The sequence below is a fragment of the Diabrotica virgifera genome, chromosome 2, assembly GCF_917563875.1.
Source record: "Diabrotica virgifera virgifera chromosome 2, PGI_DIABVI_V3a".
Lineage (NCBI taxonomy): Eukaryota > Metazoa > Arthropoda > Insecta > Coleoptera > Chrysomelidae > Diabrotica > Diabrotica virgifera.
In genome coordinates this window covers 45,604,122-45,631,574 of record NC_065444.1, presented here as the reverse complement: position 1 = coordinate 45,631,574, position 27,453 = coordinate 45,604,122, and the positions used below count along the sequence as shown (strand labels likewise).

At 32.8% G+C, this 27,453-nt stretch overlaps 1 protein-coding gene across 2 annotated transcripts in view; it reads right to left on the bottom strand.

Moving 5' to 3' along the window:
• Positions 1–27,453, bottom strand: part of LOC114339516 (chaoptin) — a 102,498-nt gene that overhangs the window by 23,280 nt on the left and 51,765 nt on the right. For both annotated transcript variants that reach the window (XM_050642562.1, XM_050642563.1), the window contains exons 11-15: positions 22,797–22,991; positions 22,458–22,742; positions 14,002–14,127; positions 13,812–13,931; positions 12,432–12,670 (exon numbers count right to left, since the gene is read on the bottom strand). In XM_050642562.1, coding sequence (XP_050498519.1) covers positions 12,432–12,670; positions 13,812–13,931; positions 14,002–14,127; positions 22,458–22,742; positions 22,797–22,991 — 965 coding nt within the window. The remainder of the gene's footprint in view (positions 1–12,431; positions 12,671–13,811; positions 13,932–14,001; positions 14,128–22,457; positions 22,743–22,796; positions 22,992–27,453) is intronic.

Below are 27,453 nucleotides of genomic sequence, written 5' to 3'. Positions count from 1 at the left end.
TAGAAAAGAAAAGAGTAAAAAAAATACACATATGGGTTACAATTATAATCAAAATATTTTTTATTTTATTTAAAAGGCAACCAATGCTTAATATTTGCTATTTCTTATTATTCTTAAACATAACATTTACAAATGGGAATCTTATTTCCTTTTGGTTTTCAATTGAAAGTTTTTATTAACATTTAACTATTAGGAGTTATTAGGAACAACTCTATTTAAGTTTGATGAAGCTTTTCTGATATTATTGATTATGTTATTCAATTTTTTATGTGGAATTTAATACGAAAAACCCATACATTCATGTCCAAACAAATGAGACTGACCTTTTCCTGGTGAACTGAAAATGTCCTCACACAAAACCCTTTCCTGCTATCCTTGGCTGCGATCAAACCTCGTCCTGGCTTCCAGTGATGTTCTCCTTTGAAAAACTAGCTCGAATAGCTCTCGTTCCTGCTTTTGTCGTGATGCTGTGTTCTACCTTTTTCGAAACTGCTATCAGCTACCGGGACACTCTGGGCTCAAGGAGGTTCTTTTACTCTCGACCTGGCCTACTTCTCGTTCCACGATAGATACTCCACACTCACGGAACTACACCGGCTTTCTCACTCCTCGAACACTACCGTCTACTACTCGACTTCACTTCTCGACAGCTCAAAACATTCTGCTCTCACTTTGTCATCCATTCCCCTACTTTCTAAATATCCCTTCCAGATTCACAAATCAATCTTCCACCACCAACTCTCATTCGTAATATTCCTCAAAACCAATTTTTAATCTTTCTAAATATGCTTAATGGATTTCAAAAGAAAATATTTAATTCCCATTCTAAAATACTTTCTAACTATTTACAAATTTTAATGACCTATTCTCTCTTTCAAATGAGTCTTATTTAGCATAGGCTAATGATCGAAACCTTCCGCGAAAAACGATAATGAACTATCATCTATTTCACTGAGTTTTATTTAGCATAGGCTAATGATCGACCTTCCGAGAAGAACCGATAATGGTACGCGTCATTCACTTTGTTTATTCTAAGCACATTGTTCCGAGTTTCGTACGCTTATTCTAATCACTTCTTAAAATTACATATAACAATTTGTTGTATACAGGTTGTTTTAAATTTATATGCCCGTGGTTGAGAAAATTGAAAATATTTTATATTAAATTGAATTTTGTTTATAATTATCAAATTTTAATTTTCATATCAAATAGAAATATAACAAATCCCCGCCTTGTATTCGATAAAATTTATCTGCATTTTTAAATAAATTTTCTCGAGGCAAAACCAACTCCCTGTATATTTCCTTACTTTAATCTACGTCTTATATCCTAACTTACTATCTACTTCATGTAATTCTGTCTTTTATTCGTGATATTTGTATACATCGTGAATATTATAAATTCCTCGGATCTTTTCCGAGTTCCTGTGCCCCAACTCATAACTATTTATCCCATTTTCATTATTCACGATGTACGGGCCTTCGAAAACAGGCATCAACTTTGCGCAAATGCCCCCAGGAAGATTTGATACTCGTAATGCCCTCACGAGTACTTTTTCACCCTTTTGGAAAGTCACTGGTCTTCTTTTTCTATTTTGTTCCTGTCTTTGGATATATTTTTCGTTGCTTCGCCGTAATCTTCTCTGTACGGTTTCAATCACCTGTTGATATTCTTTTGGCTCTTGGTCTTCCCATGGCCTTATCGGCAATACACCCTTCATGATGTATTCTGGGGTCTCTTTTGTTACTGTGCTCGGAATTGTATTTAGATACCTTTCTATTTCCGCCATTTTCCTGTCCCAGTGGCGATGTTGACCATCTGTTGCAATGCGAAGAAATTTCGTCACTTCCTGTATGAATCGTTCCGAAGGATTACTCTGTGGATGCCTGATGCTGACAAGATTTGTCTCTATTCCTCGTTCTCGAAGTTGTCCCTTGAAACGATCATTTCGGAAATACGTTGCATTGTCCAGTAGGATCTTTTTTGGTGTTCCTACTATGGCTATAAAATTGTCGATTTTTCTTAATATTTCCTCCCCCTTTGTGGTGCGGCAACTATATAATTTTACGTATTTTGAAAACACATCCACCATTACCAGAATATGTTTGTTCCTTTTAGTGGTCATAATTAGATCGCTTAACATATCTATTGCTACAATGTCTAGTTTGTTTCGGGCTTCAATATTTTTGGCAACATTTTCGTTTTTGAAATTCCGACTCTTATATTTTTGACATACATCGCACTTCTGGGTAATTTCCTTTGCAATGCGGTAATCCTGTCGGCTGATGTAATTTTCCCTAAAAACAAGCCAAACTTTTCTGCTACCGATATGCCCATTGTCCTCATGTAATTTCTTTATTGTCTTTTCGGCCAATGTCTGTGTCACTAAATATAGTTCCTTTCCGTCTATTCTCTTAAAATATATGTCATTTTCTACTTCCGCTCTTCTTTTCTCTCTTTCCTCTAGGTCTTCTTGGTTTGTCCTTATCTCATTTAACGAATATATCCCTTCTTCTTGTATTAATCTATTTAGTCCCACCTGTAGAGTAATTGTTTCCTTTTTTCCCGTGTCCTCATCCCGTGTTAGAGCGTCGGCTATTATGTTGTCTTTTCCTTTTATATATCGGAACTCAAAATCATACTCCTGTAATAATAGAATACCTCTATGTATTCTATTATTTACTAATCTATTCTTCATGATATGTACTAAAGCTGCATGGTCTGTTTCGATTGTGAATTTTGCTCCCAATAAGTAAAACCTCAATTTGTTCACGCAATATAGTACACTGGCAAACTCCAATTCTGTAACACTATATTTTCTCTCATGTGTTTTAGTCACTCGCGATATAAAACATATCGGCACTTCTTGGTCGTTTTGTATTTGAGACAGAACTCCTGCAAATTTTTGTATGGACGCATCAGTTCGGAGTATAAAAGGTAAATTGTAAATGGGGTGGTATATTTTCGTTCCTTTTGCGAATTCTCGTTTTAATGTTTCGAAAGCTTCCTCCTGTTCTTCTTTCCAATTCCATTTTATTCCTTTTTTAAGCAACTTTATCAGAGGGATTTCCTTTTGGTTCAAATCGGGAATCAGTTTTTTAAAATAATTAATCGTGCCAAGAAAACCTCTCAATGTTTTCAAATTCGTTGGTCTTGGGTATTCATCTATGAGCTTGACTCTGTCTTCGGATAATCTTACTGTTTTGGTGTCCAATTGAAAACCCAAATAAATGACTTCTTTTTGAAAAAATTGACATTTTTCAATGTTTAATTTCAATCCCGCTGTGTCCAATTCTTCCAGAATTATTTCTATGTGTTTCAGATGACTCTGAGTATCTTGTGAAAAAATTAATAAATCATCGATATAATGAACTATGAAATCTTCGTGGCGATTCAAAATGGTATGTAGAGCTCGGACGAGTGCAGCACAAGCACTCTGCAATCCAAACGGCACTACCTTAAACCGGTAGACAATACCATCAATAGAAAAAGCGGAGTTTCTACACTTTTCAGCTAACGGTATCAACCAAAAACTGTGTTTTAAGTCAATTTTCGAAAATATGTGTGACCCGGTGATTCTTCCAAAAATGGCCTCGATGTTTAGAGGTGATTCATATTGTGATACAGTGTGCTGGTTGATATTCCTGGCATCTAAACATAATCTCAATTCTCCACTGCTTTTCTTTACTATCACAATCGGGTTAACATACGGTGAATCACATCTTTCGATGATTTGATCTTCCAACATTTTATTTATTTCTTCTTTCACCTCTTGTCGATACTTGTATGGAATCGGGTAAGTCTTTGATCGAAAATTTCCCAAGTTTTTCACCTCAAATGAATGTTCGTACTTTTTAGCCACTCTGTTTTCCTCATTGATCAAATTTTCGTAGTTTCTTAACATCAACCGCAATTCTTTTTCTTTCCCTTCTCCACATATCAATTTTCTGTCTTTTTTCTCAGATTCTTCACACATGTTTACCGTGCATTCTGCATCCTCGTTTGCATATACCTCCTCTTCAAATACCACTGTTTCAATCATATTCTTTTCACTTTCATTTTTTAGCTTTATTTCTTCTTCTCCTGAGCCCGTCTCTTCTTTTGAGGAATCCCAGGTTTCCTTTGTTTCTGATACTCTCAAATTTTCTTCTTCTGGGCTCAACTCTTCTTTTGAGGAGCCACAGGTTTCATTTTCTTTTATCTTTTTCTGACCTTTTCTCCTTTTTCTTCTTTGTCCTTGCTTCGCTGCCAAATTCATTTCCACTGTTTGTTCTTTACCTGATTCGTCCGTATTTTGTTTCTCATGTTCCTTGTCCTGTTCTTTTTCTTTTTCTTCTGTTAGTTTCATCGTATTATTTTTAAAATCTATCACTACATGTTTTTCTGCCAATTCGTCCACTCCTACTATCATGTCATGTGACATGTTTGGCATTATTACACATTGTAGTGCATATATATTCTTGCCCAGTCGTACCATTACTCGTATGCCTTCATTTATAGTTGCCAATGTCCGTTTGTTTGCGCCCACTAAATTTACCCTAGGTATTTTATAAATTAAATTTGTTAAGTTAACTTCTTCTATTAGTTTTCTGTTGACCAATGTTATTTCAGATCCAGTGTCTATCATAATTTTAATTGGTTTCTCGTTGATAAATCCATCCACAAATTTTAAATTAACTCCATTTTTCTTTTCGTTGTTTCCTGCCAATTTAATAAACTCCTTGGGGTGACAAAAGATTCCTGTTTGATTTTTGGTTTTTAGTGAGCGCCGTCGTGAAAAGACGCCGGTTGCTCATCGTTGTTTATATTTTCGTCATAATGTCTCTCTCCGTCATATTCATCTGTCTGGGTATTATTCACTTCTCTTCTATTTTCTCTTGGTCTGTCGGATCTGTTTCGGTTTTCTCGATATCCCTGTTCATTTTGTCTACCATTATTTCTGTTTTCTTGATTTGAGCGTGTGATGTTTCTATTCTGGTATTCTCGATTTCTGTCCTCATTCCATTGCCTATTTCTTTGTTCATAATTTCCTCTTCCGTTGTCTCTATTTTCGTTTTCCCTTCTGGGATTAAAATCTCGTCTTGTATAGTCCCTCCTATTTTGATTTCTATCTCTGTAATCTTGTGTTTCTCGGGGCCTGTAATCTTCTCGCGACCTTCTTGATTTTCTTTCTCTTAGACGTGATTCTCTTATTTGTAGGAATTGGCATAAACTATCTATGTCTTTGTAATTTTGCAATGTGATATGGTCTTCCAGCGTTTCCTCGAAATGTCTTGCAATCAGTTCGACTAATTGTTCCGATGAGTAATTATATTGTAAATGTTTTGCATTATTGTAAATTTGCAAAGCATATGTCCTTTCTGATACACCCATCCTATCATTGTATTTCCCATTTTGCAATTCCTTGTTAATTTCCAATTGTTGGACCTTTCCCCAGAAATAATTCAAAAATTTTTGTTCAAATTGTTGCCAATTGCCGAATTCTTCTTCTTTACTATCGAACCATAGGCTTGCTTCATATTTGAGATGGTTTCTGATAGTTTCTTTTGCTGTATCGAAATTTCCGATGTGTTGTATTTTCTTTTTCAGGCTATTAATGAACGGCACTGGGTTTAATCTTCTTACATCCCCGCCAAACCTTATCTTCACGTCATCTGTGCTATGTATAACCATTTCTCTTCTTTCTCCGACATTTTGTTGCGTATTGATTTCCGCAATCTTTCTTTCCACTTCTTCTATGTCTGCTTGAATAGCGTTTTGCAACTTGTTTTCCAAACTTTCCATTTCTTTTTTCTGGCAATTCGTTAACTCCTTCATTTTATTTTGAATTTTCATTTCTTGTTCTTTCATGTGGTCCTTCATTCTCATTTCTTGTTTTTGCATGTGATCTTTAATTTTCATTTCATACTTTTCTATGCGTTCCTCTATTTTCTTATTGTTCTCTTCTATCGCTTGTTTTGTTTCCTGTTGATTGTCATCCATTTTTTTCTCCACTTTATCCATTTTCTGTTCCATTTTTTGTTGTGTTTCCTCCATTTTTTGATCCACTTTGTCCATTTTCTTTGATGTTTCTTCCTGATTTTTATCCATTGTCCTTTTTGCTTCATCCATTGTTAGTTTTGTTTCCTCCTGATTTTTATCCATTGTCCTTTTTGCTTCATCCATTTTTTGTGACTGGAGTTGCATCAGTTGTAATAGTTTATCTATTCCTGATAATTCTTGCTGTTCTGATGCCATGATTGTCTTGTCTAAAATATCTTCTTGGTCTGAATGTTCTTTTTGTTTTTTGTTGTCCTTGCTTTGGCTTCTTGTCACAGACATTTGTTTTCAAGAAGTACTGTCCCCGCCAAATATGAAATTTTACTAGTATGTTACCAAGACGACTTTTTCTCACCCAAATATTATAAATTGTCAATAAATATATCAAATGTAAATATCGTAAAAATAAAATATTAAATCAGTTATGTAAAATTTGTACCTAAAGAGATCTAAAATTTTATGTTATCAAATGTAAGTATCTCACTTTTTACCACAGGCATATAAATTTTCAAATACCGGCTTTACTCTTTCTATCCTTCAAATTTGCCACTAGAAATACTTTACAATGCTTTCCACGTTGGACGACAGTTGATGTGATCTTGATTATTGATATGAGATAATATTCTTATATGTTACTTAATTTAATCAATGTATTAATACTAATCCAATTAATTAACCAGATCACATATCAATATGTTTTCAATCTCAGGGCGAATTATAAATTAATTACTTACTTCCGTGGCTTCTAAATATTTCTTAATGGTTCCTAATCGGGATAGAAAAGAAAAGAGTAAAAAAAATACACATATGGGTTACAATTATAATCAAAATATTTTTTATTTTATTTAAAAGGCAACCAATGCTTAATATTTGCTATTTCTTATTATTCTTAAACATAACATTTACAAATGGGAATCTTATTTCCTTTTGGTTTTCAATTGAAAGTTTTTATTAACATTTAACTATTAGGAGTTATTAGGAACAACTCTATTTAAGTTTGATGAAGCTTTTCTGATATTATTGATTATGTTATTCAATTTTTTATGTGGAATTTAATACGAAAAACCCATACATTCATGTCCAAACAAATGAGACTGACCTTTTCCTGGTGAACTGAAAATGTCCTCACACAAAACCCTTTCCTGCTATCCTTGGCTGCGATCAAACCTCGTCCTGGCTTCCAGTGATGTTCTCCTTTGAAAAACTAGCTCGAATAGCTCTCGTTCCTGCTTTTGTCGTGATGCTGTGTTCTACCTTTTTCGAAACTGCTATCAGCTACCGGGACACTCTGGGCTCAAGGAGGTTCTTTTACTCTCGACCTGGCCTACTTCTCGTTCCACGATAGATACTCCACACTCACGGAACTACACCGGCTTTCTCACTCCTCGAACACTACCGTCTACTACTCGACTTCACTTCTCGACAGCTCAAAACATTCTGCTCTCACTTTGTCATCCATTCCCCTACTTTCTAAATATCCCTTCCAGATTCACAAATCAATCTTCCACCACCAACTCTCATTCGTAATATTCCTCAAAACCAATTTTTAATCTTTCTAAATATGCTTAATGGATTTCAAAAGAAAATATTTAATTCCCATTCTAAAATACTTTCTAACTATTTACAAATTTTAATGACCTATTCTCTCTTTCAAATGAGTCTTATTTAGCATAGGCTAATGATCGAAACCTTCCGCGAAAAACGATAATGAACTATCATCTATTTCACTGAGTTTTATTTAGCATAGGCTAATGATCGACCTTCCGAGAAGAACCGATAATGGTACGCGTCATTCACTTTGTTTATTCTAAGCACATTGTTCCGAGTTTCGTACGCTTATTCTAATCACTTCTTAAAATTACATATAACAATTTGTTGTATACAGGTTGTTTTAAATTTATATGCCCGTGGTTGAGAAAATTGAAAATATTTTATATTAAATTGAATTTTGTTTATAATTATCAAATTTTAATTTTCATATCAAATAGAAATATAACAATATATATATATATATATATATATATATATATATATATATATATATATATATATATATATATATATATATAATCGATAACCCTTCTACCCTAAGGTGTTGGGCATAAAGTCTAAAATAAAGTCTGTTTTTATGCTTCGTACACAAACTTCCTCCAATCCTTCTTATTTCTTGCCATTTTCTTCGCTTGTTCTTTAGTGACTCCTCTTTTGTCTAGGATGGCAGCGATTTCATCGTCCCAGGTCTTCATGGGCCTGCCCCTCGGTCTTTTCAGGTTTCTTCTCGCTTCCCAAACTTGTTTTACTGGCCTTCCTTTATCCATCCTAACCATGTGGCCGTACCATCTTAACTGGGCTGCTTCGATTTTCTTCTATATTGGTTGGACTTTAAGGCGTTCTCTTATTTCCTCATTCCGTATCCTGTCCATCCTGGTCACACCTAGTACTCTTCTTAAATACTTCATTTCCATGCTTTGCAGTTTCTTCTTTAGTCTGGTGGTGAGCGTCCAGCTTTCACATCCAAATGTTAGGATAGGTACGAAAACTGTGTTGTAGATTGTTATCTTGGCTTTTTGGGATACTTCTTTTTTCGATAGAAATGTGCTCTTAATTGCATGGTATATGCGGGCTGCGCTTGCTATTCTGTTGTTTATCTCAGTATCGTGTGCACCCCTACTCTCTATTTGAACTCCCAGGTATTTGAAAGTTTCAACTTGTTCTAGGGTGTCGTTATTGATTTTAATTTTTGTACGTTTATCTGTTTTCCCACATATCATGACCTTAGTTTTACTTTCGTTAATCCTCAGATTACGTTTTTCAAGTTTATCCCTCCATATTTGGAGGTTTCTCTGTAGTGCGGCCTCATCTCTTCCAAACACAACGAGATCATCTGCAAATGCACATTCTGCTATCTGTATCATTTCGAGATTTCTATGTCCAACATATATTTTCGATGTTTCTTCTCTGGTTTCCTTCATTACATCATCTAGAACAATATTGAACAAGATGGGGCCTAGTACACCTCCTTGTCTTAAGCCATCATTAACTATAAACTCGTCCGATTCCATATTATCTGTTCTTACTCTATTTCTTGTGTTTTTGTATAGGCTCATAATAGCTTTTCTGAGTTTAGTGTCTACTTCCCTGTTCATTAGGCTTTTGTCGATTTCTATCCTTGGTGTTCTGTCAAATGCTTTTTCTAGATCTATAAAAGCTTGGTGTAGTTCTGTGCTTGTATTTCGCGTATTTTGTATTAGCTGCTTGAGTGTGAAAATATGGTCATGAATGCTTCTTCCCTTCCTGAATCCGCTTTGTGACTGTTCCAGTTTGTGGTCCACTTCTTGTAATAATTTTTTCTCTAGTACTCGTTCGTAGACTTTGGAAGGAATACTCAGGAGGGTTATACCTCTATAATTACTGCAGTCTCGTCTGTCTCCTTTTTTGAAAATGGGTAAAATAATCCCCACTTCCCAGTCTTTTGGGACCTTACTCTCATTCCATGCTTTATTGCAAACTTTTCTGAGCATTTCATTTCCATTTTCTCCCATATTTTTTAGCATTTCCGCGGATATCTTATCATAGCCAGCTGCCTTTCCTCTTTTAAGCTTACATATTATTTCTTTTATTTCATCTGTTGTTATTTCGGTTTGATTTTGGTTTTCAAGTGCATTTTCTTCGGTGTTATCTGATTTATTATTGGAGTCTTCTTGGGTCAAGAGGTTTTCAAAATATTCTCTCCATCTGTTTATGATTCTTTCGTTCTCGCAGAGAATGTGGCCATTTTCATTTTTAATTTGTTTTGGTGTTTGTTGTACCTTCTCTGCTCTTAGACTTCTCAGGGTTTTGTAAAATAATTTTTGATTAGTGTGGTAGTCTTTCTCCATTTTATTGCCAAAGTCCTCCCAGCGCTTCTTTTTCGCTTCCATAACCATGTCTTTTACTTTTTCCCTCTGCTGTTTATATTTTTGATAGCTTTCTGGGCTCTGCTTCCCTAGGTATTTCTTCCACGCTAACTTTTTTAATTTGACCTCTTCTTTTATTTCATTACTCCACCAATTTGTGCACTTCTTGTTTTTATTAATTATAGTCATTCCGCAGACTTGCTTGCCTCCATCTAGGAGTGCTTCTTTAAGTTTTTGCCAAGTTTCTTCTAAGTCATAGTTCTGGTTTAAATGCTTTTGAAGACTATTGTTTGCATAGTTTTTGTATTTCTGTGCTATTTTCTTATCTGTTAGCTTATATGACTTAATAGCTGCGTTTGTGAGATTTTTTGGGGTTTTGTCTCTTTTTTTCAGTTTCCTTTGAGTTAGTTTTTGTTCGTTTCCTATACTTGTTCGGGACACTACCAAGTAATGGTCGCTATATATTTCTGCTCCCCTTCGCACTCTGACATCTTTAATATATTGTCTTAGAGATCTGTTCACCAATACATAATCAATAATAGATCTTTCTCCTCTGCTTTTAACTTCTCTGGTGAATTTATGCACATTTTTATGCTGAAAAAACGAATTCATTATTAAAAGATCATTCTCTCTGCAAAAGTCTATAATACGTTCTCCATTATTATTTCTTGTTAGTTCTCCATATTGCCCTAGTACATCCGAGGAGTCGTTGTCTTTTATGCCTACTCTACCATTAAGATCTCCCATTACTATTGTGTTCCCTTCTGCGCTGTCTATAATCTCTGTCGCCTTTTCCCAAAAAATGTCCTTGGTCTTCGCTCTTTCGGTATCATTTGGTCCGTATATGACAAATATGTTAAGCAGCTTCTTCTCATCGGTTGTCATCCTTATTTTCAGGATCCTTTCGGTGATACATTCCCAATCCTTAATGCTGCTAGTCAAGTTTTTATTAATTAAACAACCAACCCCTTCACTTGCTCTTTCTAATTGCGATACTCCGCTGAGGATTAAAAAATGGCCATTTTCCAGAAACTGTGTGCTCTTGCCCTTTATTTTTGTCTCTGTTATACCTAGTATGTCTATTCGAGCCTTATCAAATTCTTCTGCAAGTTCTGTCTCCTTACCGTTGAGACCTCTTACGTTCCAAGTTCCTATTGTCCATCCTTCGGGTAATTTGGTCTTTTCAGTTGCAGTTGTTTCTATACTTTTGATCTTGTTGTTTGCAGCTGTTCTGTGTATTTGTAAGCATTTCTCATCATTCTTACAGTTTAAGTTTCTATCCTGATCGTTGCATATTGCTTTATTTCTACTCGTCTCCTTGTTCATTGCCTGTTCTATTATCGTTTGTCCATTGGCGCTTTTTATTAGTTTTTTGATTTTTCTATCTTATCTTCTTTATTATTCCATTTACATTCTTCATTATTTACCCAGAGTTTATTTGTACCAATTTTTACCTCATTACCTTTATCTCTCTCTTCTCGTGCGATCATCCGGATAGTTTTTTGTATTTCTCTTTCTCTCATTGTGGTGTCATTGTTGATATATATTTTTTCTTCCTTGTAATTTTTTAGCTTGGACTTATTCTTCATGACTTTGATTTTGTCTTCCTGGTCTTCTAGTTCAATCAGACAGGTTTTTGTTCCCAACTTGTATGCATTTTTTATTTTGACCTCAATTTCCATATGTCCTTTGAACAAATTCAGCATCGCCTCTTTTATTGCTCCTTGTTCATAGGTGTCTATTGTTAATCCATTCATTACTACGTTGTTCTTCCTCCGTTGTTTTTCCATAAATTCCATATTTTCCTTTATTTCTTTCAATACCTCTTTGATTTCCTTGTTTTCTTGTTTAAGGTGTTTGTTCTCGTTCTTCAACTTTCGGTTATCTTCAATGAGCTGTTCTATTGCTTCTTTACTGCTCTTTTGGTCTTTCTTTATCTCTGTGACATCGTTTGACAATTTACTCATCATTTCGATTATGGTATCTAGTTTTGATTCGTACTTTTTTTGTGGTGAATTCGTTGAAAGCTTTCTGCTCTTCGCGTGCTCTTCTCTTTCCTCATTTTCGTTGTCCCCCTCTCTCATTTTTCTCTTTGTACCTTCGTCCGTTGTCGAGCTATCACTCTCATAACCTTTTCCTTTCTCCAAAAACTTTTTCATTATTATTCGGCGCCAAGCACTGCTTTCCACCTCAAAAGTGCGGAGAAAGCAGTGCCTACCGTTTATTTACTTTGTTACAAATCGCAAACATACAGTATATAAATACGGATTTGTTTATAATGCCACCCTATATTGAAATATACTACCTAAGAAGCTTGGAAATTACCAGGATACGGATACCCTCCTCTTTGAGGAACTGTTTGAAAATCAATTGGTCTCAAACCTTCAATCTAGTTCAACAATAGTCATGAAAGTAACCAACAAAGTCAGCTTAAACTTTGGCAACTGTAGGAAACTTTTTTATGACGTTTGTCTATCAATATGCATAAATCGTTACCCTAAATCACAATCACATGTCCATTTATTTCCAGTGATGTCCAAATCGATTAAAAACGTTTTTCCATAAAGATTAGGCATGTGTCCTCGTGATGGGTTTAGTAGATTTTGAAGTACTTGGTTTTCCCTTACATCAACTGTTAAGTTCTTTACTCTATAAAGGTCATCAAAAATATTGGCTGCGAGTTTCATTATACTTGTGTTATGCACTCCAAAGTGAAACACTGGACTTCTAATTCCCTAAAAACAAATAATCGTTTAAAGTTATACCTATTTTTAACTAATAAATCCAAAACAAAGAGAGCAGCCATCTTGATATTTTAAGAGGATCACCAATTTCTGGACCTCGGAGGTAAACTACCTACGCTATGTCATTTCGAGCAACTGTATTTATCCTGTGTTTGTAACAAAGTTTAGAGCACTTAGGATGTTAACAAAAGCTGACATATCCCATAAATGGTTAAAAGACAATATGATCATATTTTAATGATAATATATTACCAATTTGTATAATTCAACTAATAAAATAAGTAGATTAAAGGAACTTGTTCAAAATAACACCATTTGGACATAGTGTAGTTTACCTCCGAGAAGAATTTAGAAACCATAACCAGCATGCCTCAAATCGATCTAGTATCTGAAGTTCACTGAACTTCACTCGTATTCACCAAATGGTATAATCGTGTTAATCTTCTCAATGAATATTAGTTCTGGTGTTATCAAATCTGTACTCATCATAAAGATGGATTCCTCAAGTACAGTCCCAGTAGTATTTGTGTGTCTATTCAATATATAATTCTGCCTCCAAGTATTGCTCGCTTTGAGTCTCAGAATGGCATAAAGGCTACTACTAAAATATATAATTCCAGTGGGGAGAGACCTAGGATAGCCTCTAAAGATGCCATTTTTGTTCTATTCAAGATCCTGTTATATTCAGATGCGCTTGTCTTTAATAGGGCAATGAGAGAGCCGTCTTTATAAAATTGCAAAGCCGTTTTTTTCACCAAAGATAAAATATATAACCAACAGCTTACCTTTGGTTTTAACACCCGTGTTTTACTTAACTTTTTGTAGATATATGTACCCACAGATTTCCAATGCAATTTTAAATTTTTCGTATAATTATATGGTTGCAATTTTTTTGTCTGTGTTAAATAGTCTTTATTTTTGTTCTCATTAGAGCTTTGCTGATTTCATCTATTTTTCCCTTTATATAGGACAGGAGAGTTTTACCAATTTGTTTTTCTTCTTCTATTTGTTCAGAAGAGATATTAAATGAATAAAAACAAAACTAAATATATCGCAAACAAAATTTCGATAAGAGAAAATGAGAACATGAGAGAACATGAGAAACATAATTGGAGACCATGCCTATACTTACATTCAAGACATCTCCTCCTAATTTTTTAAGACCTTTCCCTGTAAACGTTATATTTCTTAACTTTAAAGGTAACTCTCCAGACATTTGTTTTTCTAAATTATCATCTGTAGGGGCTTCAACCTGTAAGTATCAAGAATTATAATTATTGTATATTTTTTATTAATCTATTGAAAAAATATGAAATACTTACATGAATTTCAAGATTTCTTAATCCCGTGTTAAACTGAAGTAGACTGGGAATGTTTAAATTTTTTATATTAGGAAATTGGTCCATTTCTAAAGTTCGCAATGAATACATCTTACAAAATACCCCTGTCTAAAATATTAAAACATTAACTGATATCAAGAAATAATATTAAAAATATGATTTTGTATAAAAAAAATTAATTTGTCACACGTGAAATTTTTACATAATAAAACACAGGTAATGTTTGTTTTTTGATCAAATATATTTTGATAATAAGGGCCCCTATGGGCTACTAGTCCTCCATCAGGCACCTCCCCAGGTAGCGGATAGGGGAATGTCTCCTAGATATGGGGGATACTGGGGAGGAGTGATGGACACAAAACTAGGACATATGCAGTGACTCATTCACAGTGGACAGCAAGCAGCGTCTGACCCAGTGTAGCTGGCTGAAAACAAATTTGCGAACACAAATATGTATTTGACAAATCCCACAATCCCTCGAAAGAGATCAACCTCAAGGATTATGTGGGAGGTAAACATTCGCTGAATAAAAAAGTAGAAAGAACATCAGAAGAATCATAAAGCCTATATCTCTGCAAGTAGTGGTATATTATAACGTCCGAAGCTTCTTATCAAAAGAAAGATTTATAGAAATAAAAAGCAAAACATCAAATATTAACTGGGACATATATAATGAATATAAGGGAATATACAGTGTGTCCACGGATGCGGTGCCCAAGAGGAAAAACTTCTTTATTTCCAATTTTAGCGAAAAAGGTCACTCTTCATAAAAAGTTTTGCTTGATCTAAAACTCCATAAAACGAAATAAAATTTAAGTTTTTCAAAACCTGCTTAATTTTGTAGCCAGTTTATGTAAATCCCTATAAATTTTTGCACTAAGTGCGAAATAGAAACCATAATCTAGTGTTCCTAAGCTACAATGTAGCTTAGTAACTGTCAACTCCGATAAATAATTTGCGAATTGTCATTTTTTCGACAATGTTAAAGCGTTCAACAAAGAATTTATCTTGTGAACTGTCATTCTTGATGAATATTTTGCTTGTTCTTAAACCAAATAATAAAAAAAAACAGTAAATTTTAATATCAATAACAAAACATTAATAAAAACTAGCAGTAAATAAAAAAACAACTATTCGAAGTAGCCTCCACCAACTTTAAAACATCTCTCCAACCTATTTTTAAATTCTTCATAAGCTTTAATTAGCATGTCTGGGGTGATTTCTCTAACGGCATTATTGATTGCTTGTTTCAGATCTTCAATATTATCTATGATTTAGATTTCTTTCGTAAACTTTTTGTTTTAAGAAGCCCCATAAAAAGAAATCCAAAATAGTTAAATCTGTTGATCGGGCGGAACAAATATCGGTCCATACCGTCCAATCCATCTTTCAGGAAAATACTCATCAAGCTACATTTCAGCTTAGCAACACTAGATGATTGTTACGATTTCGAACTTAGTGCAAACATTTATAGGGATTTACATAAATTGGCTACAAAATTAACCAGATTTTGAAAAACTTAAATTTTATTTCGTTTTATGGGGTTTTACACATCCGTGACACACTGTATTGTATAATGATAACAGGAGTAAGTGAAATCATAAAAGAATGAGAAAGTCTCGACACCCTAAAATCAAGTCACCTTTTTTACCACATTGGAAGCGAAGGTAACTAAGTAGGCGGTATTGGGTTCTTTGTCCAAAAAATGGATGGTACAACATCATATCCATCAAAGGAATTTCAAGTAGAGTTGCGTCTTCAAACTCAACTAAACATATAGTGTAAAGATTGTTTGGATTTACACTTCAGCCTCATCTCGGTCAAAGCCACGTCTACAAATAGATGTCCAATCTCCTGCCTGGAAAGTTCAAATACCAAAAGTAGATTTTATCTTACTCAACTATCTTCAACTTTCATCTAACTTTATCTTCAACTTTTATCTAACTCAACATTCACTCAATTCTTCTGAAATAAAACAACAATTCCAGTCTACCATCTCCAGATATCCTGATTTAAATTAATTTTTACTGATGCATCCAAAAGCTGCAATAGTATACAGATATGCTACAGATATTTTTGAAGACAGTACCTCTGTCATCCGCTTACTAAAGGATTGTAGCATATATACTGGAACATACGAACTGCAAGCAATCTACAGCACACTGAACCAATGTGAGGGCAACGATATATATTTTCGAATTATATCAGATTCTTTGAGTACCTTAAAGAGTGTCAAACAGATGTATTCTACTCATGCCAATTTAGTACAAATAAAAGGCTTACTCGTACTATACCGTGCCTAAACACGTATGAAAAATACACACACCCAAACTTATATAGAATCACCTGATATTTCTTATTATTTCGGGCGAGTATAAAAAAACGAACACACAAAGTCAAACAATATTTATTTTAAAGCAATTTAATCACAAACATATAACAATTAAATAAAACAAGAACGTATTTAACAAACAAATTTAGTTCGTTCTTTAACGGTAAAATATTGCAAAATCTCTAAATTTTAAAGAACCGCTTGGATTGACATGAAATTTGGCATACACATAGCTAACAAGTTAAAGAAAAAAAGTGATATTGTGCCGATATGTGCTTTTGCCCTGGGGGTGGTTTCCACCCCCTTTTGTGGATGAAAAAATATTCGTCCAAAGAAAGTCAAGAAATGGATAAACTGGCTAATTTTAAGTAACTTTTGTTCTATAGAGTTTTTTCACTAAGTCAATAATTTTCGAGATATTTGGCAGTGAATATGTTCATTTTTTCAACAAAATAACCACGCTTTTAGACGGTTTTTCGCAAATAACTCAAATAGTAAGTATTTGTCGAAAAAGCATTTTTAGCAAAAATATAGCCTGTGAAAATTTAAAAAAAATGGTTTATATATCACGTCTCTACACCTAGTAGAAGCAGAGTTATAGCTAATGAAAAATAGGTTCATATTCGTCAAATTCCAAATGGAATACTTTAATGTGAAATAACCAAAAACGTAGCACATTTCGGGAAAAACTCATTACAACTTATTTAAAGTGTTTAAAAAAAGCTTCATTTTTGTTTTATAAAAAAAATTTCCAGCATCAAAATTAAACAAGTTACGCTCAAAATAAAGTTAGTCCCTTTTGGTTTTTGTAAAAAAATCTAGAAAATCACCCCCTAATTAATATCTTAAATGAACTTAATCGTTACGACTTCACAAGTTTCTTGACTTGAGTATATATTGTCTATATAATCTGTAAGTTTCATTGTTTCAAAGGCCTTATTATTGAAAGGGCTGTAGTTAAAAGGGGTTGAACGAGTCATTGATCACGAATGTATGCAAATTTAGAAACACCAAATCTTAATCAATTTTTGTCTAACAGAAAAACAAAAAAATACATGATATTCAGAAAAGCAAATCTGCCTTTTTTGTTTTTCGAGATTTTTGGTATGTCTAACAATTTTTAAGTTATTTTGAAAAAAAGCATATTTTTCAAAATTTAATTTTTTAAAAATTTTATTTTGAAACCAAATTTTTTCAAAAATAAGCACTTTGAATCGATAAAACTTACAGATCATATAAAGACAACATAAGTAAAATAATTTGTGGAGCGGTAATGATTAATTTCATTTAAGTTGCTAATTACGGGGTGGTCTTCCCGATTTTTTTTTGCAAAAATAAAAGGTTATTTTGAGAGTAACTTGCTTAAATTTAATGCTAGAAACTTTTTGTAAAAACAAAAATAAATCTTTTTTTAAACACTTTAAAAAAGTCAAAATGGGTTTTTCCCAAAAAGTGCTTAATTTTTTGGATATTTCACGTCGAAATATTCTATTTGAAATTTGGTGAATATGAATCTATTTTTCATTGGCTATAACTCTGGTTCTACGAGATTCAGAGACATAAAGCGTACACTATTTTTTATACTTTTTTATAAGCTATATTTTTCCTAAGAACGTTTTTTTCGACAAAATACTTAATATATGAGTTATTTGCGAAAAACCGTCTAAAAATATGAATATTTTGTTGAAAAATGAACATATTCACTCGCAAATAACTCGAAAAGTGTTGACTTGGCGAAAAAGCTCTATAGAACAAAAGTTACTTAAAATTAGTCAGTTTACCCATTTCCGGACTTATTTTGGACATATATTTTTTCACCCCCAAGAGGGGGTGAAAGTCACCCCCAGGGCAAAAGCATACATCGGCACAATATCACTTTTTTTCTTTGACATGTAAGCTATACGTTTGCCAAATTTAATGTCAATCCAAGCGGTTCTTTAAAATTTAGAGCAAAAACCGTGAAAGAATGGACTAAATTGAAAGTAGTTGTTTTAAAGTCAATAGCATACAAAATTTCAATGTAAAACGAATAATGTTTAACTTGTTTTTATTTATTTTTTGTATTTTGTGGTAGTCAGTGTTATCACCTCTAGTCCTTATGCAAGCTTCAGTTTGCGTGGGCACGTTCCTAACCAAATTATCAACATTTTATTGTGGTAGGTTACTCCATCCTTTAAAAGCAGCTTGTACTAGCCGTGCGGTGTTTTGTGGATTATCCCGGCGAGCTCTAATTTTTCTTTTAAGCATATCTCACAAATACTCTATAGGATTAAGCTCGGGTGAGCAAGCAGGCCACTCCAAACAAGGGATAACTTTTGCTTCAATGATGTCTCTAGTCACTCTAATGGTATGTAGAGGTCCATTATCATGAAATAAAATTAAATTTTCTCCTGTTGCGCCTCTCCAGAGTCTGACTACCGGTTATCAACATACCTGTGAGCAGTTAAAGTTGATTGGATGAAAATTAAAGGAGTTTTTTTACGGACCACAATTCCTCTCTAGAACATTACACTTCCCCTTGTACATTTGTGAACAGATCTGATAGTTTTCGCTCTTGCTTGTCTTCCTCGACCACTAAGTACCTACACGATTTCGTGGGTCATCTGATTTTCCATCTGATTACATTAAATTCTGACTGTTTTTGAAAATATCACATTTTGTCAATTCCCAATGTTCCAGTTTTGGTGGTGAAGACACTAATTTTGGCGATCAATCTTGTGCTGCTTGGATAACTCGGGAACCCATAACTGTCACCTGCTGTATACTTCTTGGTACGAACTCTTCTTCTTATCCTTTCAACTGAAACAGTTACACATGTAGCTTCCAAAAGCTGCCTTTGGAGCTGCAGGTGAGAAATGGTTGGTTGTCTTCCAGCTGATTGGACAACTAAATGATCGTGGAGAGCCGTTATTACTTTTGACGACTTTCCCTTGCTTTATTTTTGAGCTTTCCTAGTTCCTGGTACCTAGCATATGTTTTGGACAGAACGCCCTGTATTACGCCTAGCTCTGCAGCTACGTCCATCTGAGAACATTACTTTCTCCACAAGACCAATAATCTTTCCTCGTTGTAAGTTCTATAACCCCACATGAGGCATATTTTCGTTTTTGGACGCAAAAGTTAGTTTATTTATTTTCGTTCAACTTGCAACTCAAGCAAATAATCTATACCGTACCGGGCTGTACTATCCGATTGTCTTGTATATTTGTTTAGTTTCAATAAAAACCTTTAATCTTCGCAACAATAACAAGTTTTTTTAAAAGAAATAAATATTACTTTGAAATACATGGTGATTCCATATAAGTTTGGGTGTGTGTATAACATTCTTATGAGTAGCATCTCGTGTTAAGGTAGAGGCTAATGAAGCGTCTGATAAAGCAGCAACATAAACTGTCAATAGCATGGCTATTGACAGAAAATGCAAAACATACCATTTTCAGACCAAAAAACATACATTAATAGAACCTGGCAAGCAAAATGGAGTCAATTAAAAACACAACTAAAAATTATTAAACCAAACGGTACTTCTGCTTTACTACCACTCCCAGCTCAGACATGACCAAGTAATCCTCAACAGACTGCGGCTAGATCATACAAAATATACACATTGATACATCATCTCCAATGACCCTCAGCCGATTTGCAATAGCTGTAAAATACCAATTTTAGTGCAAAATAAAATGATAGACACTTCAGTGTACTCAACAGCAAGATCGACAGCGAAAATAGTAAATAGACAATCCGAAAAAATCTCGAATAGTAAACATTACTAAACAATAAACTTTCTCAGAAATTGTAAACTGTTTGAAACCAAACTCAGAAATTGAAAAAAGTTAATATATACAGGGTGAGTCACCACTAACAGGACGGAAGATTACAGCGAAATAGTAACAGATTTGAAAAAAATTTTAAATCAGTAGTTTGTAAGTTGATAAAAGCCACATTCTAAAATTATTTTGAAATATACAGAGTGTCCCAATAAATGGCGGCGTATCAAAGCTATATTTTTTCTTATGGAACACCCTATATTTTATTGCATTTTTTAATTATCCGCAAAAAATAAGGTATAGTTTCATAAGGCTTCCCTATACCTATGTACAGAGTGTTCTGAGTTATATTGACTTTTCTTAAAATGTAAAGTTTTAAAAGAAGGCTTATTCTCAAGTTATTTAAAAAATTATAAAAAAATTACTTTTACATCTAAATATTTGGATATTGGTTGAATGTATTTCATGATCGATTATTACACATTTATTTACAGGGTGTTCAAAATTTACAGTTTCATTATTGGATTATTCAATGTGTCATATGATTCTTATTTTAAATAGAACACCATGTATATTAATAAATAATTATACTTAACAAATTTACCTCTTTCGAATGGTGTATGGATGTCCTATACCTAAGTCTCACAGTTTTTGCGAAATTTACAATTGTTAAAATTCTTCATCTGTAAATCGATTTTAAAACAAAAGATGTAGTTAATTAATGGCATTTGGCATTATATGACAATGTCATTCTATGACAATACGATCTGGTAAATATCTTATAAGTAATGCATTCCATGATTGATTATTCCATATTTATTTACAGGGTGTTCAAAATTTACAGTTTCATTACTGGATTATTCAATGTGTCATAGAATGCTTATTTTAAATAGAGCACCATGTATTTTAATAAATTATTATACTAAACACAGGTTCCTCTTTCGAATTGTGTAGGGATGTTCTATAACCAGGAGTCATAGCTTTTGCGTAATTTACAATTTTCTTAACCGGTAATTGATTTTAAAAATAATATTTATGGTCACTCTCGATTTTTAAACAGTAGGAAATAAATGTTTGTTTACTGTATTATAATGAAATGAAAATTATGTCTATTTACTAGATCATTTTTATGAAAAGTAGGTAGATTAGTCTGTATACACTATATTTAAAAAAAAAATAGGATCTTCTCCGAAGTCTAATAGTTAAATATTTATCATAATCCTGTTCGGTATAATACTGGTGTAGTTGAGTTTTATACGGATAATAGTAGTTTCTCTTAAGTATTTTAACACTCGTCTGACTGATTTACAATTCACCCGAATTTTTTTTTACTAGTATTAACTGGTTTATATTTATTTAACTTTCCGTATGCAACATAACCAATAGGACGGAATCTATTGAGAAATTTCTCAAAAACGTCCTTTTTGGATGTTTTCTATCAGGATGCTTTTGAGCGTAAACTTTAGGAGTTAAGATAAAATTTTGCACACACTCCCAGTGCAAAGTACCATGTATACTCTTTCGTAGATAACGTGATTATTCATTTTTAGGAACAATTAAATTTGAATATTATACACGGATGTTTATATTTTTGATAATTGCTAGACCGTACTGTCATAAAATGACGATGTCATACAGTGAGATACATATTTTGTTTTAAAATCGATTTACAGATTAAGAATTTAAATAATTGTAAATTACGCAAAAACTATGAGACCTAGGTGTAGGACATCCATATACCATTCGAAAGAGGTGACTTTGTATAGTATAATGGGTTATTAATATAAATGGTGTCTAATTTAAAATAAGCATCTTCTGACACATTGAATAATCCAATAATGAAACTGTAAATGTTGAACACCCTGTAAATAAATGTGTAATAATCAATCATGGAGTACATTCAATCAATATCCAACTATTTAGATGTAAAAATATTTTTTTTATAATTTCTTAAATAACTTGAGAATAAGTCTTCTTTTAAAACTTTACATTTTAAGAAAAGTCAACATAACTCAGAACACTCTGTACATAGGTATAAGGAAGCCTTAGGAAACTATACCTTATTTTTTGCGGACAATTAAAAAATACAATAAAATACAGGATGTTCCATAAGAAAAAATATAACTTTAATACGCCGCCATTTATTGGGACACCCTGTATATTTCAAAGTAATTTTAAAATGGAGCTTTTATCAACTTACAAACTACTAATTTAAACATTTTTTCAAATCTTTTACCATTTCGCTGTAATCTTCCGTCCCGTTAGTGGTGACTCACCCTGTATATATATGCATTTAATCTAAACGTAGACGTAAACTATAAATTGCAAGATTTTTTTACCTCTAATGTGTTTAGTTCAAGATTTTTTATGTCTAGTTCTACTAAATGATCAGCAACGCCTAGCAGACTTGTGTTACTCAGGAAAGTTACAGGATTTCCTGCGATTGAGAAATATCTCAACTCATCAAGTTGATGAGTCACTATTGGAATGGCAGTTAAATCATTATGATCCAAGTTCAATCGCTGAAGTTTTGTTAAATTGGTTGTCATCTCTGGCGGAACTGTCGGCAAAGAGTTATGAGAAAGTGATAGTGATATCAAATGCGGTGTTGGTAATGTTGGTACCTAGAAAAATTCAACTAGAGTTTAAAAAGTATTATGCAGTGAATTTATACTTACTTGTGACAGAGAAATGTTGTTTAATTGAAGATGGTATAGAGTATACTCTAGTCCTTGAAAGCTTAATCCATTTGGTTCAAACACCAGTTGGCTATTGTGGCTCAAATCCAGAGCGGATAATTTAGGTAAACCTTTAAATGTACCAGCATCAATGGATGCTAATCTGTTGTAAGATAAATCCAGAAAATTCAAACTCTACAAATAAAACAAGAAATCAATTTTGAAATATGTGGAATCATCTAAAGTTACAAAGAATAATTATAAATAATTATAATACTACTAGATATGTTTGTTAATATACTGTACACTTTCTTTCTCTTCTGTCTTTAATAAATATGTATGTAGATATCTATACTCTGTATATTTAGGTACTATTTTTATTTGTTACATTTTGAGTGTAATGATAAAGTTTACATGAAAAGTACCCGAACAGAAAAGCGTGATGAGGACTATGGTGGGCTTGTGGGAGGGAGCACCGGTAAACTTATAGACCAGGGTAATAAGCTAGAAATAGACCATGTTCGGGACACTCAAAGATCCAGGTAGCTGACTACTTTTTGAAGATATTCTTCTTTAGCGGCAAATCGATTGAGGGTAAAATTTTATTGATCCGCGCGCATGCGCACACCGACAGTATGGTATTAGTTGTTATACGGGCTCTGATTGGGTGTTGAAATTTTAAAATCATCTGTCAATAATTGTTCAATAATATGGAGGTTATCGGTAAACAAAAATATTGTATAATATTAAAAGACTAAAAGACCTGAAAATGGTTATTCATTTTTGTATAATATTAGTTTTTATTGATGTGTGGACAGAAATACAATCAAATTTATAATTATAGTGACTTTTTAAATAGTTTTGAAAAGCCGCAGGTACGTAATTCTAAATGTTTCAGTTGGAAATACCTAATAGTTTCAATACCTATCTATTTGGAAAATGTAAACAAAATAATGTAGTTACCTATTAGTAGGCAATGCTTTAATTTACATAATCTGATTACGAACAAACTTTCTACAAATCTTCATCTCATATATCATTTTCTTACTCTATATTTTGTTGTATTTTATTTCGACAAAAATCAAAATAATAATTTTATTAAATTCATATAAAATGGTGTAAACGTTTAGTTTGTGTATATTCCCACATGACGTATACGAGAGTTTGGTGCAGTTTGAAATGGCGTCAACTTTCGTACGGCGCGGTCGACGTGAAGTGGGTTCAATCCCCAAGCAAGTTATTATTTTTTTATTTTTTTTTATAGATTTTATGATTGTAAGTATATTATTATATAATTTTTGAAGATATTATATATTTTTTAAGTATATTTACTTCGTTTAAATTACCTATTATATAATAGAAGAATATCTTCTTACGTGCGTACAAAGTATACACACATTCTTTTTTAGTTATTGTATACCTATAGGATGAAAACCTAGCTGTTTCCTGCCTAGAGTCCGCGTCCGTTTTTTAATTATTAAAAATTTAGTGCAAAAATCGCGATTTTTTTAGATTTTTGCACCCCTTTCAAAAGCTAAATAGTTGACATAAAATTACAAAATTTAATTTTTTAGAACATTACCCTAGAACTTTAGTGTTTCACCCAAAGTTGGATATTGGGGTACTTATCCCTGGTTGCACCATCAGATCTTAAGCTTAAGTCGACATTATCATAAGAATTAATATAATATAATTATAATATATTACAATAAGAACACCATAATATAATAATAGATATAATTAATAATAAGGTAAGAATCTAAAATTATGGTGCAACGTAAGTGATACTCAAGGAGGCCCTATCTATAAGTAGAGCTTAGCTAAGCTGGACCTTAAGATCTGTTGGTGCAACCAGGCATTAATAAACCCTTAAAATGTGAGACCGATCCATTAATTAGTTTAAGAGTTATTCTAATTGTTTTTCCCAGAGACCTTTATTTTGCAATAACATAAGACAGAAAATAATGAAGATAGGGCAATTCTGAGTATGCCAAATGAAAGTAGAAAACTGATACTATCAAAATGTACTAAAAAAGCGATAAAAAGATTATATATTGTAGTCAAAAATCCTAATGCCAAATTTGTGAAATTTTGTAGTTTAAAAACATTTAGAATAACTTTAAAAATATTGTCTGTAAAAAAGTCATTTTACATATTACAAAAGCTGGTATTTTACACGAATTTTTAAAAATGTAGTTTAACTGGTGACTAGTCGTGGTAAGTGAAGGGGGAGCTGGGAGCCGACAAATGCACGAGTGCAAAAACTAAAAAAAGCAACTTAAAACTACTATCAATATTTCTATATCTCGGGATCTACTGAATATATTTTGATCGTTATTTTTTTAATTTGTATGTAATTTTTCTGTACATTACAAATATGTAATTTGTCTAGACATTTATTAATTAATAAACAGTCTAATTTGTTTAAACAATTTTTGAAATAATTATTTTTTTTCATAAAAATTCATGATTTTAATCATACTATCCCTATTAATCATAGAAAAAGTTAAGGTATACTTTAATAAATAAATTACCTTCAATAAATAATTATCTAATAAAAATCATTTATTTATTCAAGTGTACTTTAACTTTTTCTGTGATCATTAATGATACTATGATTAAAAATATTGGTTTTTGTAAAAAAATTTTTTTTCAAGAATTGTTTAAATAAATTAGACTGTTTATTAATTAATAAATTTATAAACTAATTGCATATTTGTAATGTACGTAAAAATTATATACCAATTAAAAAAAAGAAAGATCAAAACCCATTAAGCTGATCCGGAGATACAGCAAATTTTATTCGTTTGAAATTGCTTTTTCGGTATTTTAACTCGCTGGATTTGTAGGTTTCCCCTAGTAATCGTTTGCACTACATTTTTGAAAAATCATAGAGGATGCTGTGAAGGTATAATGTTTCTGACAATTTTTTAAGAAAAAATGCAAATCCCCTTTTTTAAAATGGCATTAATGAGATTCCTTAATTATTATAAACAAATTAGCTCTGAATTAAAAAAAAAACATATGGCTAACTTTGTCTCAAATGAGCCCAGCCTAAATTTCTTTATTTGAAAATTCGTGTTAAAATACTATATTTTCGAATATATAAAAAGATTGTTTCTACGGACAACATTTTTAAAGTTATTCTAAATGTTTATAAACTACAAATTTTTAAAAATTTGGCATTAGGATTTTTGATTATGTTAATAATTTTTTATATTTTTTTAATAAATTTTGATACTATCACTCTTCTACTTTCATTTGGCATACTCAGAATTGCTCTATCTTCATTATTTTCTATCTTATCTTATTGCAAAATAAAGGTCTCTGGGAAAAACAAATAGAATAACTCTTAAACTAATTAATGGATCAGTCTCAAATTTCAAGGGTTTGTTAAGTACTCCAATATCCAACTTTGGGTCAAACTCTAAAGTTCTAGGGTAGTTTTAATAAAAGTTATTAACAAATAACAATATTCACCTATTCTGCAATTTGCGTAGCAACAAATTAACTTTTTAACTTTCAAAAATCGGCATTTTGAAGGTTTTTCAATGTTCTAAACTAAAAAACTGAATTTTGTAATTTTATGTCAACTATTTAGTTTTTGAATGGAGTGCAAAAAATCGAAAAAATCGCGATTTTTGCACTAAATTGTTAATGATTAAAAAACGGACGCAAACTCTAGGCAGGAAACAGGTAGATTTTCTTCCTATAGGTCTACAATAACTAAAAAAGTAGTCAGCTACCTGGATCTTTAAATGTCCCGAGAAAATCCTTATTACCCTGGACTATTAGACGATCAAAATAATCTGTTCAAGTGCTCCATGGTCCTCAACTACGTCCCCATCAATAGGGGTAGTAATCTAATAATTGGTAGGGTGTGCGGGACGCGCAAATGCTATATCTCCCGAACAACTGCCATCAAGTGAGTTGGAAAAGATAGTAAGAGATTGCAGGAACAGTATAATTAGATATCACATCCCAGATGGGAGAAGGTTTGTAAGACGGCCTAGAAAAAGGCGGAAAGATGCAGTCAGAGAGGACCTAGAGAAAGTCGGAGTGAGACAATGGGAAATAGTGGCACAGGACCGACAATCATGGAAGGCAATAGTAAACGCAGAAAAGACTCATGAAGAGTTGTGACGCCATCGACGATGATGATGAGGTTTAAAGGGACGATAAGGCATACATTGGTCTAGGACCTAGGACATGACCGCCAAATTTTAAGGAATTTCAAGAGGTTGTCCTGACAGTGTTAGAAGACAATTTTCCGAAGATAGTGAGAAATACCAACAGGAAAGTAGCTGGTGGGATGACAACGTTGCAATTTAAAGAACTGTAGTCAATTAATGAGGCAGTTATCGCAATGATCTGAATGAATATATGTAGTAAAAAACTGACAAAGGCAAACAAAGAATGGTGGGGAAGGTATTACGGGAAAATATAACAGACTACAAAAATGTCTGGGCTCCATCAAGTTCTCTCAAAAGACTCTCAGATAAATATTGGTTTGCTCCGAAAGGAATCAGGTGAATACACTTGATCGAGGTCAATGAATACACAGAATGAGAAGCTACTTAGAATAGAACTTATCATAGGGAGAAGACAGAAGAGACACAGCCCAGACTCAAGGATTTTACCTGATGCACAAAAAAAT